General features: G+C 42.6%; 1 protein-coding gene across 4 annotated transcripts in view; it reads right to left on the minus strand.

The window, feature by feature from the left end:
• The window catches only part of LOC139551976 (ubiquitin carboxyl-terminal hydrolase 20-like), a 51,728-nt gene extending 41,639 nt beyond the window's left edge, over window positions 1-10,089 (minus strand). For 2 of the 4 annotated variants that reach the window (XR_011670353.1, XM_071363301.1), the window contains exons 1-13: window positions 9,971-10,089; window positions 6,613-6,709; window positions 6,337-6,390; window positions 6,084-6,146; window positions 5,787-5,957; window positions 5,329-5,437; window positions 4,670-4,739; window positions 4,334-4,447; window positions 4,035-4,134; window positions 2,935-3,433; window positions 2,644-2,754; window positions 2,370-2,482; window positions 1,906-2,078 (exon numbers count right to left, since the gene is read on the minus strand). Coding sequence is in view for 3 of the 4 variants with exons in the window: in XM_071363301.1 (XP_071219402.1) it covers window positions 1,906-2,078; window positions 2,370-2,482; window positions 2,644-2,754; window positions 2,935-3,433; window positions 4,035-4,134; window positions 4,334-4,447; window positions 4,670-4,739; window positions 5,329-5,437; window positions 5,787-5,957; window positions 6,084-6,146; window positions 6,337-6,390; window positions 6,613-6,693 (1,658 nt within the window). In the remaining variant the exon portion in view is untranslated. Of the gene's footprint in view, window positions 1-1,905; window positions 2,079-2,369; window positions 2,483-2,643; window positions 2,755-2,934; window positions 3,434-4,034; window positions 4,135-4,333; window positions 4,448-4,669; window positions 4,740-5,328; window positions 5,438-5,786; window positions 5,958-6,083; window positions 6,147-6,336; window positions 6,391-6,612; window positions 6,710-9,970 lie in introns of those variants that run through there. The other 2 variants (XM_071363302.1, XM_071363303.1) reach the window with 2 other exon arrangements.
• Between the last annotated feature and the right edge of the window lie 4,396 nt (window positions 10,090-14,485).

The raw sequence follows: 14,485 nt of genomic DNA on the forward strand, positions 1-14,485 counted from the left end.
CCAACCGTGAAGCATGGAGGTGGAAACATCATTCTTTGGGGATGCTTTTCTGCAAAGGGGACAGGACGACTGCACCGTATTGAGGGGAGGATGGATGGGGCCATGTATTGCGAGATCTTAGCCAACAACCTCCTTCCCTCAGTAAGAGCATTGATGATGGGTCGTGGCTGGGTCTTCCAGCATGACAACGACACGAAGCACACAGCCAGGGCAACTAAGGAGTGGCTCCGTAAGAAGTATCTCAAGGTCCTGGAGTGGCCTAGCCAGTCTCCAGACCTGAACCCAATAAAAAATCTTTGGAGGGAGCTGAAAGTCCGTATTGCCCAGCGACAGCCCCGAAACCTGAAGGATCTGGAGAAGGTCTGTATGGAGGAGTGGGCCAAAATCCCTGCTGCAGTGTGTGCAAACCTGGTCAAGAACTACAGGAAATGTATGATCTCTGTAATTGCAAACAAAGGATTCAGTACCAAATATTAAGTTCTGCTTTTCTGATGTATCAAATACTTATGTCTTGCAATAAAATGCTAATTAATTACTTAAAAATCATACAATGTGATTTTCGGGATTTTTGTTTTAGATTCCGTCTCTCACAGTTGAAGTGTACCTATGATAAAAATTACAGACCTCTACATGCTTTGTAAGTAGGAAAACCTGCAAAATCGGCAGTGTATCAAATACTTGTTCTCCCCACTGTATATCAAGAATCTTCAACCCATCCACATGGATTCTTCAAGAGCCTTACAAAGGAATTCCCCTCTATGTGGAATTGAAGCTGGTCAATTGAGGTCAAAGATGGGACAAATTTTATGGGCTGCGAGACAGAGTAGACCTGGGTTGATGGTAGCAACTTGGCATCGAACACAAAACACGCCACTGTACAAACCATTCATGAGGCAAACAAAGTTGTTCGTAAACTGGAATCACAACAAGTGACTTTAAAGTTTCAGCATGTTGGAAAAGATGACGCTTTGAAACTAGTTGTCTTCCGTGATGCTTCGCTAGGTTATCACTGGTGGGACAAAACGGCACTTCCTACCTGTAGTTTGTGTCACTGACAACTACTCATTAGTTGATGCTGTGAAGTCAACCAAGTCTGTCACAGAGAAAAGACTGAGATTAGCAGCATCAAGGAACTTATTCAAGCACAGAGAATCCAGCGGATTCTGTGGTCGACCACAAAGGAACAGCTTGCTGACTGTCTGACTAAAAAGGGAGCATCCGGTCTTGTGCTCCTACAGGCTCTCGCTCCTACAGGCTCTCAGTAATGGAAAGTGGCAGCTTGAGTAATACAAATAAAAACTGTAACACAACCCATTTGTAATGGGGATCTTGAATAATACTTGGACATTTAATTATGTTGTTGATGTTTTTTTTGTCTTTAAAGAAAAGGGGGAGATTGTTAAGTTCATGTTTTAAGTATCCCTATATTTCTGTTATTACGGGGCTATCACTCAGTCAAGAGTGCGCATGCGCAGGAAGTCTTGTGGTGGTTGGACCTAGCCTTGAGTGTAATGGCTACCTTGTAAGTGTGTTCATATAGTAGAGTAAACTTTGTTAAACTGGAACCTTGTCGTTGTGTCATTTCGAGTTAACAGTCCCCAGGCAGGAAGGAAGTGTCTGGTGACAGACTATTACTATTTGTGCCTAGTGGGTCTACTGTGTAAACTGTTTATGTTGTATGTTGTTCTTGTTTTTTAACCGATCCAAACAAGAAGTTCCCTCACGGAAAAATAAAGTTAATATAATCCAGATGTGGCAGATAGAAATTCATTGAATAGAGCTGACATGATTCCTTGTTCTACATGACAGACCGTCATACCTGTTCTACACCACACTCCCAGTCTATCCCCTTCCCCAACACCCCCAACCCTCCAGCCCCATCCCCCTACCCCCCAGCTCCCTCACCTGCGTATGGAGTCCATGATGTAGGTGATCCAGCCCTGGGAGCCGTAGACGTCCAGAGACACCGCGGTCTTGGCTGGGAGGTTCTGGTGGATGGAGGAGTGTAGCTTGGCCAGGTCCTCCTTACCTGGGATGGGCAGGGACAGGTCCTGGAAGGTCTCCACTGTGGTCGACACCTATAGGGGGAGAGGAGAGATGAGGAGGGAGAAGAGAGGAGGGGACAGCCAGAGCGAGCGAGAGATGGCCTTAACAATCTAAACAGTGATAATTCAAACAAGCAGAATCCATCATATTCATGGATAAAGTAGGATCACGTTTAGGCATAAGAACATGTTGTAAAATGTCTACAAATTGCAACATGTCAACGTTCAATATGCATGTGACAGTTTTGTAAGGTTTCAATAGAAGTGGAGCTGAGTTATGTAAATGGCGCACCCTTGTGCTACGACACATGACACACAGCTCACCCTGTCACAAGTCAGACACTGGACCAGGCTGAGGATTGAGCCGTCGAAGATGTCTGAGATGACGCTGCGGTAGCGAGACTGCTTCTGCTTCCTGGCACCCAGGAACAGCTGGGCTGTGGAGGATTATGGGAAACGTAGTTTGTGTATGAGGGGGTAGAGTGTGTGTGTGTGAGAGAATGAGCGTACGTGACAGTGTGTATCTGTGTGTGTCGGTAGACTGCGTGACAGAATGTGTGTCTGTACGTGTATGTGAATTGACCAGAACCCCCCATACCTTTCTTAAAAGAATATGCGGGCCCTGCAGAGCGGAAGGGGCTGGAGCGAGTGGGGCTGGGGGAGAGTTTAGGATCCAGTTCCTGGACAGTACGGACGGGGCTGTCTGGCTCTAGGTAGAGGTGGGTAGGAGAGGAAGAGGGGGCTTTTAGAGATTACTCACACATCACTATAACATGTCTCTCCACACACAGAAACACACACAGAGACACACACACGTATACATAGTTGCTCGCGCACACACTTAAATATATTTTTTTATGTTCTACTTCCACCATTACCAGGCCCCTACCTGGAGTGCTGTTGCTCTGCGTCTGCCCCTGTGTCTGACTCGGGCCCTGTGGCCTAGGGCTAGGGGGGGTCCCCTCCTCCTCCTCCGCTCCCCTCTCCAGACCACCCTCTTTGGCCGCTGTCATATCCACATCCGCGTCCTCGTCCATCTCCTGGGAGCCCCTGTGGAGGGGCGAGCCCAACACCCTTTTCTCCTTCAGCCTCTCTTTCTCTGAGATGGGCCCCCCTGTGCCTACCCCTCCGCCCGTGCCTGTCCCCCCTCCTCCAACTTTCGGCCCCACCCCACACTCGTCCTGAATGAGCAGCTCGGGCTCCCCCAGCCCCCCTCCCTCCCCCCGGTCGCTGCTGGCGCCTGAGTCGCAGGAGAGGAACTCGTCCTCGGAGGGGGAGCGGTCGCCCCCATCCCTCCTCTCATCCCCCTCCCCGCCACACACTGCCAGTGGCTCTTTGAGCTCCTCGTGGAGCTGGTCCATCAAACAGCGCAGGAACTCCTGGGTGTCCTACAGTAGAAAACACAGAGGGAGAGTGTGCTGAGCAGTCCTATACACTGAGACGTGTGTGTGTGTGTATAGTGCGGACAGTATTGTATGAATGTTCCCTGCAGCTCCTAGGGACAGACAGAGACAGCCATTGAGACACACAGGCTTAACTCAACACCATTTTTAGATCGAGATAAATGGATTTTCCATAATCAAAACCAAACAAGTGAAATACACACAATCCCATTCCAACATCCCAATCAATCCAACATTGATGAACGGACTTCATCTGGTTACTGTGGGTTAGTTAAATAATGACTGCATCCCAAATGGCACCCTAGTCCCTATATACTGCACTGCTATGGCCCTGGTCAAAAGTAGTGCACTACATAGAGACTAGGGTGTCATTTGGGGGGGGGACCATTTCATCGTCTTGGCACCAAACTTCAAGATGCCAATCAGCTACACAACAATCAATCAACCAATCCAATTTCATTGTCCCCAAGGGGAAATTTCATTTGAGGTAACAGGGGTGATTTGGGGGGGATGAGAGGGGACATAGGGAGAGGTGGGTTAGGTCAGGGGTCAGAGAGAGGGGTCGGGGCATTGTTTTGTTCCCTACCTGCTGGGAGCTTGCCCCTACCTGCTGGGCGTAGCCACGGAACATGGGGTTGACCAGCCTGATGCCCTGGGACAGACTGGTGGGGACTACGTAACTGGGCCTGGAGCAGAGAGAATAGAGAGAGAGGAAAGAGAAAGTCTGTTTTTTCTTCTATTACATAAGTCAGACAGTATCTTGCTGCATTCTTGGATATCATCTTATGAATCTCTATTGCAAAAATGTGCACACTGAGAGGTACTCTACAGAGAGAAAAGTACTGCAACAGAGATAAGAAATATAGTGTCATGTGTGTATAGTACCGTTTCTTGTGCCAGAGCTCAGAGATCAGTTTCTGGTAGCTTTTGCACAGTGCAGGCTTTTTGTCAGTCCGCACCAGTCCACTGCAGTCCAGGAAGAACTGAGTGAGAGGAGGACTGGAGAGGAGAGAGATTAGAGGAGAAGAAAGAAAGAACTGATCAGTCAATGTTCAAATCTATGAAAACGAATACAATCCCTTCTGCTGAGATGAAGGTACACATGCTCGCTCGCACACTCATTCACACTCAAACATTTCAGTGACAGGTCTCAGAAACATGTCAATCTATCTGCCATAAATCCCCAGACTAATGAGGAAATAAGACTGGAAGTGACCTCACCAATTGGACAGGGCTTGAAGCGCTGCATTCATGTAGCAGGAGTTACCAATATTCTTCATCCCTGTCAAACCTTTGAGAGGATGAGATGTAGGTTTAAAAAAGCTCTAATAACATCATACAGGTATATTTATAACATTAGGACTATATGGTAAGGCCACTCCACTGTGTTTATACCTAACATTTGGAGAACATGCATGACACAGAACCTGTCAGTTAATGATGAACTTCAGTCTATTACCGTTACTTAAAAGGATCTGGTACCTGGTCTGGTACCTATTCTTAGGCTCAAAAACAATTATATTTCTCCTAACCCTGATCATCTGGCTCTCAGATCATTTTGGAAGTCTCTATCCAAATCAGCTTGGCATAATTCACTAAGGAATAGACCTGCAAAGCCTGTCAAAGGATGAAAGAACCAATTCTACAGAGCTCTAGACCTCTAACGGGTGGCCTTTGCCTGATTGATGTTACATTTGTAACATAATATGTTAATTTAAGCTGCAGATCATATTTGATAGCTATGGTTGTGTCATCCATAAAGATAAAAATACAATGATGTAACGCTAAGGGCATCAGTTTAACTGTGGATATGTGGGACTATAGTTTTTACTGTTATTGAATAGATTCCATGACGTTGAGAGAAGGGGGTTTGAGGTTACCTCTGGGTTTGAGCGCATCCTCCTCCGACTCTGACCACTCTTCTTCGGCTACCGCGATAGGGACTGCCTTCAACGGGTGGTGGTGACTCACTGGTTGATGAACTGCATCCTGCGAAAGTAAGTAATCGTTAAAAACAACAAATAATGACATCAGTCTTTGCCTGTGGAAAGCCAATTACACAATATATTAATAGAACAAGCCTGCATTTCAGCTCACAAATATAAATTATGAGCTAATCAAAATTAAACAGAATAGTGTAGTAAAATGTTATATTAAATAAATGCTTTATACATAGCACATAATACAGTAATCATGAATAGTTTATTAATGTTTATTAATGAAAGATATGAAGGCGTTAACCATATTTGATATAGGGCCCATCCCAAATAGGGGAGTACTTTTGACCAGAGCCCAAATGGCACGTAAACATAGTATAGTTGACTATAATTCAGCTGACCTTTGTGCGATGGCGTACCTGGTGTTCCTTAGCTTTACAGTGGTGGGGAATGTGTGTGGCAGACATTGCAGGTACGACTGCAGGCCTCTGCTCCAGAAACACCTCCCTCTCACACACATAGCACCAGATCCTGAAAGTGGTCAGGTTCACCGTCAGGTTGTGTTTATTTGCCTTGGGGGATGAGCACACACACACACACACACACACACACACTAAGCTTTGGAAAACGTTGTTGCATGCATTCTAGAAATGGCATCTCTCACTACCCAAGGAAAAAAAGCTCTGCGAAAAACTCACCTGTGCATGTAGGGTGCTGTGATCTGAAAAGGTTTCTCCACAGCCAACATATTGACACTCGCTCTGACCAAGAGTAATAAAGTAATACATTAGAAATAAACATCTATGGGGTAAAAACAAAATATATATAATCCATCTGAAAGAGTGTTATAAAAGTGTCATAATAACACATCCTGAGAATTATGTCATGGCCTTTGAATCTATCTCAAAATATTTTGAGGAAAAACAGACCCACAGATAACCCGTTGTTTACCTGCAGACAGGCCCAGAGGTTGGGAGCTCCCACTCCACATGACTGGCAGGATCCCTTCAGAACAGGACAGAAAACTAACAGTACAGCACCATCTCCTATGTGATTCTGTCAGACCACCAGAATGTCTTCAAAAAATGTTGACATTTTGCAAAGGCAAATCTAGAAGATGTGACTCAAAACTAAAAGACACGCATGACTTGTCACAAATTGCATCCATTCCATACATATTCCAGAAGCTTGACGCAGCAAAGCTCTCTTGAAACCATTCATGCTCACCTTGGATTTCTGCAGAAGCTCCTCCTTGGTTACCTCCCCTATGGAATTCAGGTGGGGACAAATGTCCCCCTGGTCACTCATGTTAATTAAACTTCTTCTAAAGATCAAATAATAAACAAAAAGATATTAATCCATGACATTTTGTATGGGCAGGTAAAACATGAAATGGAAGCAAGCTGACAGTCAAAGGCTACAAGCAGTTACACTTCAATCAACGTGTGTGTCTGCTATTACAAAATGTATGGAGAATTCATGATTGGAGGGAATTCAGCTAACAATGAAGCTCTTTGATTTAGCTAGCCGGCTACTCTACTCACTCAAACAAAGCTTTGAACTTGAAATCATATGGAACAATGCAACAACTCGCTGTTGGGTTGTTCCATATGATTTCAATCACTTTCTGACTGCACCCCTTTAAATTTGAAAGAAACCTTCCATACATGTTTGCCCATGGTAGAAGTGGTCAGAAAGTGACTTTTTGGACCTGAATACTAAAACATGCAAGAGATTGAGGTGCTCAAAGTATTAATCACTGGCAAATATATAATTTGAAAGCTTACAAACAGGGTTGTCCAACTATTTTCTGATTGACATTGTAATTATTATTATTATTTATTTTTTTACTTTTAACGTACATTTTTGAAATAGTACCACAAAGATAGGAGGTCCATACATCAGAGTATGTTCACTTGCAATGAAATATCAATTGTTATACATTAAACTGACAATCTTCCATAGGTAACCTATTGAAATATTGATAATTGAATAGACATTACCATTCAAGTTTACATTCAATGGTGGGTGGATGGGCGGCTATCTTTCTGGTAGTAATTGGACGTTTTAATTCAATTTAAAAGTTAATGGTGCACCAGCGAAATTGCAGTGGTCTGAAGGGATAGGTCCAATCTATGAATAACATTTCAATGATTGAAATAACACCCATCCTGTATTCAAGAGTATGCTGTGTCTGATGACGGGCACAACACAAACACCTGAGCTGATGTAAAATAGGGCTAAAATACAACATTTGTGAGTAAAGAAAATGATAATTGATGTCAAAGGTTAAATAACAAAAAAATATAGATATTTCAAGGAAACATAGAATAGTTTGTAAACTTTCAAATGATATCAAACTCAAGTTTGATATTAAACTAAAACTCAACCAGAAAGATAAATCCATGTTTTGTTTCCGAGTGAGGAGATTCTCGCCATCTTAGCTGCCGCACATCTAGCATTTCCCATTATCTTTGCAGGAACTAGTCGTTTAACACAAAACATGGGTTGAATATCTTTCTGAATTTGTTTTTTGTCGAACCACCTGCAACTGGAAACTGACATTTCTAAGACACTTTTTTTCACCGAATCGAGTATAGCCAAGAACATGTTAGATGAAAAATCTATGGCGGCGGTTCGTATGGGGCTTTCCTGTAATGGACACCAAATATCTTAGTTTATCCAATGCTGTATATAAACCCTGGGATTGTAGATGCTATGTATTGGCCATTGAGAGGCTTTGAAGCCACCGGTCGGCCATTATGCCACTTCCAAGTAGGAGCAGTCCTCCATAGAAATTAATGGAATTAATGGAACAGTATTTCAATTAAATGTTTAGGACAAAATTACATGTATTTAAGTAACATTAGTAATATAAAAAAATTACACTTGTAAGGATAATGTTTTTATAAAAAAAAAAAACGTTTTTAGCTAGTGTAACTGATGTGAAATGGCTATCAAGTTAGCGGTGGTGCGCGCTAATAGCCTTTCAGTCAGTGACGTCACTTGCTCTGAGACCTTGAAGTAGTGGTTCCCCTTGCTCTGCAAGGGCCGCGGCTTTTGTGGAGCGATGGGTAACGATGCTTGGTGGGTGACTGTTGTTGATGTGTGCAGAGGGTCCCTGGTTCGCGTCGGGGCGAGGGGACGGACTAAAGTTAAACTGTTACATTGGTGCTGTGACCCGGATCACTGGTTGCTGCGGAAAGGGAGGTGAGCGTAACCGATGTGAAATGGCTATCAAGTTGGCGGTGGTGCGCGCTAATAGCCTTTCAGTCAGTGACGTCACTTGCTCTGAGACCTTGAAGTAGTGGTTCCCCTTGCTCTGCAAGGGCTGCGGCTTTTGTGGAGCGATGGGTAACGATGCTTAGTGGGTGACTGTTGTTGATGTGTGCAGAGGGTCCCTGGTTCGCGTCGGGGCGAGGGGACGGACTAAAGTTAAACTGTTACACTGACATAATATAATTTAAAAGTATGTATTAAGGTGTCTGTAATATAATACATTTGGCAAAAAACAGATGTAGACATTAATAAATGCATTGCTATAGCTTCCAAAATATTGTTTTACGACGGTGAGGGTGTGCCAAGCTGGAGGCACGGTGGATTCAACCCATCGCCCCCTATTAGTCATCTAGTGTGTGTGTGTGTGTGTGTGTGTGTGTGTGTGTGTGTGTGTATATATATATATCTATAAAATTGGTTTATGTCACATTATCTGGCATACAATTTGCCCGTTCATATTGCTAAAGATGTTTAGGGTTCCCACATGGCCATATTACCTCGGTTGTTTACGACAACAGACGGACAGTTGGCATGTGCTAATTAGTTATCTGCGTCTCCGAACACCTGTGTGTAAACAGAAGACGGACGCCACAACAATGATGTCGCTGAAAAAATACTATTGGCAGCAACTGTGTTAAAACAGTATACAATAAGTGTATATTTTGCATTTGTGAAATTATTTTGATGTAATATGAAAATAGTGTCCATTATGTTTCTAGAACCGTACGGTAATTAGCACTTGAGAATCGATTCACGGAGGAGTATTTGACTGAGAGCCAATTCGCTTTATGAAAGGTCCTTGGACTATAAGGAGTAAAGTCAGCCTCCTTTAGTCCATTATTGGGCTAGTGTACAATCTGTAGCTACCAAAATGGGTCAACTTTGAGCATCTCTAACTCATGAATGTTTTGGCATTCCGGTCCAAAAAGTCACTTTCTGACCACTATTACCATGGCCGGGCAAACATGCATGAAAAAGATTTTGTTCAAATCAAAACGGGTGAAGTCAGAAAGTGATTGAAGTCATAGAACGTCAACCCTGTAGCTACCTGCCTGACATTCCTTACGCATTCTAGAAATTGATGATCAATTAATTCATCATCTAGCTACCGCATATCAGCCAACATAGGCATATTGTTTCAGAATGAAATCAAAGACGAGACAACATTTTTCTGCACTTTGGTTTGGCCACAGAGCCACCGAAATAACAGCTCTGTTGCAAACTTGAAGGCCCTGTTTTCCTCTCCAGACTAGCATCAGACATTAAGGATGACAACAAATACATGCTTTGCCGGAATTATATTTACCAACACCAGGCGATGTCAGAACAGTTCATTTACGGGAAAACTTCGGTTAAAGATAGGCAAACAGTAAGTTAACGTCTAACTAGTGATTGTACTACTGTTAGCTGCTGGTGCTGCCGTCGTACAGATTGGTTTTACGTCAGTGTTGTTAATGCACAATGTCAGCAGAACAGGAACTATGGGGGGTGATAAGGGACATATATAAGCCTAAGCAACGGTACCACCTGACATGACATGTTACGAACGCCTTACAGGCTGACTACACCGCTCGCATTGCGTTCGTTGCAAAATAAATGTAGAAATCTATATTAGTAAATTATTGCTCCCACACTGCTCGCGCACGCCAATGAATGTCTGTGTTGCCAAGCGCTAAAATAGAAGTCAGTTTTATTTGTGACGCAGATCGCGCTGCAAGTCCTGCCTCTCCCGTCTCCTCATTGGTTTATAGAAGCAGGTCATCTGCTTCTCCTCATTGGTTATACCCACGTGGGTGACTAAAAGACGAACGAGGTTGGTGGCATTAATGCACCTAATTTATGAAAGTTGCCAATTGCAATATAAAGTCCAGAGAAGAAAAAGCCTAGGAGAGATGACTAGAAACGATTCGGGTTGACCGTTTTATGTTTAGTGTACAATCTGTAGCTACCAAAATGGGTCAACTTTGAGCATCTCTAACTCATGAATGTTTTGGCATTCCGGTCCAAAAAGTCACTTTCTGACCACTATTACCATGGCCGGGCAAACATGCATGAAAAAGATTTTGTTCAAATCAAAACGGGTGAAGTCAGAAAGTGATTGAAGTCATAGAACGTCAACCCTGTAGCTAACTGCCTGACATTCCTTACGCATTCTAGAAATTGATGATCAATTAATTAATCATCTAGCTACCGCATATCAGCCAACATAGGCATATTGTTTCAGAATGAAATCAAAGACGAGACAACATTTTTCTGCACTTTGGTTTGGCCACAGAGCCACCGAAATAACAGCTCTGTTGCAAACTTGAAGGCCCTGTTTTCCTCTCCAGACTAGCATCAGACATTAAGGATGACAACAAATACATGCTTTGCCGGAATTATATTTACCAACACCAGGCGATGTCAGAACAGTCAACGATTCGGTTGACCGTTTTATGTTTAGATTAATTGTCGTAGTAGAGAACCTTGTGCATTTCAGTATAAAATAACCACTCAATGTTTATATCCCTGGACAAATTAGTTAGTAACAGCAAGCTAGCTAAATAGGACAAATTAGCTAGCAAGTGCAAGCTAGCTAGCTAAATTGACATAAATGTTTAATGCTTTTTGACCTGTCCCCAAATTAATGTAATTGGTTCAGAGTTTGTTTTGATATTTTAACCTGCGTGTCATGATCACGTTTGGTGTGTGGGGACAAAATAAATGTATGCACGATGGCGCATGCACGCAACCGGTTTGGGTTCCGTGTTACACGGCTGGTCCCAGCCCAACAACGCGATCAAAACCACCTTCCTCAGCATTGGTCTCATTGTTGAAAGAGCCTAGTCTCTGCTTTCTTGACTATTTATTATTGCATTTCCCTCAAAAACGATGCATTTTGGAGGGACATTATATTATAGGCTCTCACAATAAATTGTTATGTATGCTACTTGGCAAATAAATGAATGAAATATGTAAAGAAATTATGCACTCAAACTGTTTTATTATGTAATCCCCCCCCCCAAAATGTACTGGATATGTGTGCAACAAAAATTCAACATTCACATTTTGTTACTTTCTGTGATGTCTACGCATACAAATTGATGCATATGTTCGATTAAGCACTGCAACTGCCTCTGCTACGCAATGCTGCAAGGCAAACGCAGCATTCCAAATTAAATAACTTCCGGTGTCCCAAAACGCAAAAACACAGTCGGTGTGTTCAAAGCGTTACTATCGCCTGTGTGACGCCTGCATCGCGTGTTAATGAAAGTCATAATGTGCATAGTTTATAGTTATATTAATTAAATCTCAACCATAAATGTTAGAAATTTACATTTTTTTCCGGTGCAAGCAGACATTCCGTTGTAGCCACCTTGAACTATAGTGTAGCCTACGGCTTGTGTATTTCCGCTTATCGCTAATGGCCTAGAAAAGATTATGCCCAATCTATAGATCAATTCAATTCAATTCAAGGGGCTTTATTGGCATGGGAAACATGTGTTAACATTGCCAAAGCAAGTGAGATAGATAATAGATCATCTGTCTTTCCCTCAACACCTCATGGCATGGTATGTCATCTTATCTCGCTGTATACAGATCTAAATGTTGTTAGCCAATCACAGACTGTGTTGTTACCTGGTCCACATCAGACAACCAATAAGAGTTGTGTCCACGGCTTTCAGAGGAGTTCATAGGTGCTATTTAGGATCCTTGGGATGTCCCTTCAGTCGAATAGAGCAGTTCATAGACTTTTCCAGAGGATCCGTGCTATTCGGATTCCTTGGGATGTCCCTATCTCTATCAAGTGTAAAATGGTTAAGTTTAGGGTCAGGGTGAGGACGTCCCAAGGAATCCGGATAGCAGTGACCGTTCATAGAGAGAGACTGGCACGTTATTTGAGAGCTAGGCGGCAACATAGACATTCATTTGTTTATTTTTTTTTACAAGTGGCAGAAGCGATTTTCGAGTATCTGGCCCAGATCATTTCCTTATTAGAGACGATGAAAATAATTACCAAGATGTCCTTGATCCAATTGAGGAGTAAGTAGGCTATATTTAAGTTGCGATATCGTTAGGAAATATTTAGGTCTACAGTGTTAAGGAAAATGTGGTTGATAACGTATTGTCGAAAGCACGTAGGCAATATTATTTACTGTCGATAGCGGAGTAGGCTAGTGTACAATAACGTACTTTGATGTGTTGGATTATTTATTTAATGGATGCATTCAATTGTAAATTAAATAACTACTTTTCACTGAAGAAGGGAAACTGGGTACAACATGTAACTTCGATCGAAGACGTAAAATCATGCCTAACAATATCACAACGGTATCCTAATATTTGTATTTATTATGGATCCCCATTTGCACTCCTGGGGTCCATGGTGTGGATACAGTGGTAGCCTATTCTACAACAATGAAACTGTATGTGCTAGTATTATTTATCTAATTGATCAATTTAAATGTGAATGGGTATGCTATTTCATTCAATGATTACGTTATTGTACAAGGTAGATACAGGAGTACTCTATAGTCTACAATAATAATGTAATTGAATGTGCTATGGTATCATTTATTTAATGGATGAATACAATTGAAAAAGGGGATGGGCAGGCTACTTTATTCAGTGAATACTAAATATATTGCTATCTCTGGGAGTATGTTAATGACGGCTTTTCAGCTGTTGAACTAAGGCAATGTCGAACTAATTTCTAAATCTCTTTCTTTTAGTCAAGATGTGATTAGCCAGAGCAACCAATCAGCTTCCTGGCAGGTGCTCAACCCACCACCCTTACTGTTCTCCCTCCACAAGTAACCACATCCTCTTCTCCTGTTCAACTACTTTGCCACCATACTAAAAATGACTGTACACATACCCCTGTGCCATCTCAGTGTAACATGATCCATCCAAGGCCTCAGCTGGATGCCTAAAATGTGATAAATGTAAGCAAGATGCTATTGTGTGTGTGTGTGTGTGTGTGTGTGTGTGTGTGTGTGTGTGTGTGTGTGTGTGTGTGTGTGTGTGTGTGTGTGTGTGTGTGTGTGTGTGTGTGTGTGTGTGTGTGTGTGTGTGTGGAGTTCCAAGTAAGACAGTGGTGAGAGCATACAATATGAAAATAAAGACCCCTTGGGATCTAAAATGAGTGTGGGGTGCCTCTTGTGTCTCCTTTTTGTCCGTTTGAGTATACTATAGTCACCCCTGGTGGAGGTTCTTGGAACACTGCGATTTAAGTCTGAGCAGAGGTTGACAAATATCTTCAAAGGTGGTGGTGCTATGTTGCATGTTATCTTGAATACCAGGCAGATGTTTGAGTACAGAATGGAATGGTGTAAACTTAACAGGCTAAACTTGTTGAGTACACTCTTTGAGAAAGGGGTTCCAACAGGGTTCTTTGGCTATCACCAAAGGAGAAAACTTTTTGGTTCCATGTAGAGCCCTCTGGAATGGAGCCCAAAATGGTTAATATTTGTACGAAAATAGCGTTTAACAGTTCGCTAACTTGATGCTAACCAAATTTAGCTTGGCTAAGCGCTGTAGTAGTTAGCTCTAGCCTACCGTAGTTGGTTTTAGTCTGTCATCTTAATGTAATGGTTTTAGCATTGTTTTGCATAGGTGTCCAGTAATTTAGATTTTTTTCGAAATTGACACTGATAGTATAGTGAGTTATATATAATGTGAATGTGTAGATGTATGGTGACTCTACGTTTGGAAGAACGGACCAACGGGACTGCCATGGGCAAGTCTTTTGACGGGTACCAGGAATGGTGGGAGGACAATCTGAAGGTAATTATCTTTGCACACAACACGGCAGTGTCCAGGCCTCCTATATCGCCTGCTA

Source organism: Salvelinus alpinus, chromosome 24 (genome assembly GCF_045679555.1).
Source record: "Salvelinus alpinus chromosome 24, SLU_Salpinus.1, whole genome shotgun sequence".
Lineage (NCBI taxonomy): Eukaryota > Metazoa > Chordata > Actinopteri > Salmoniformes > Salmonidae > Salvelinus > Salvelinus alpinus.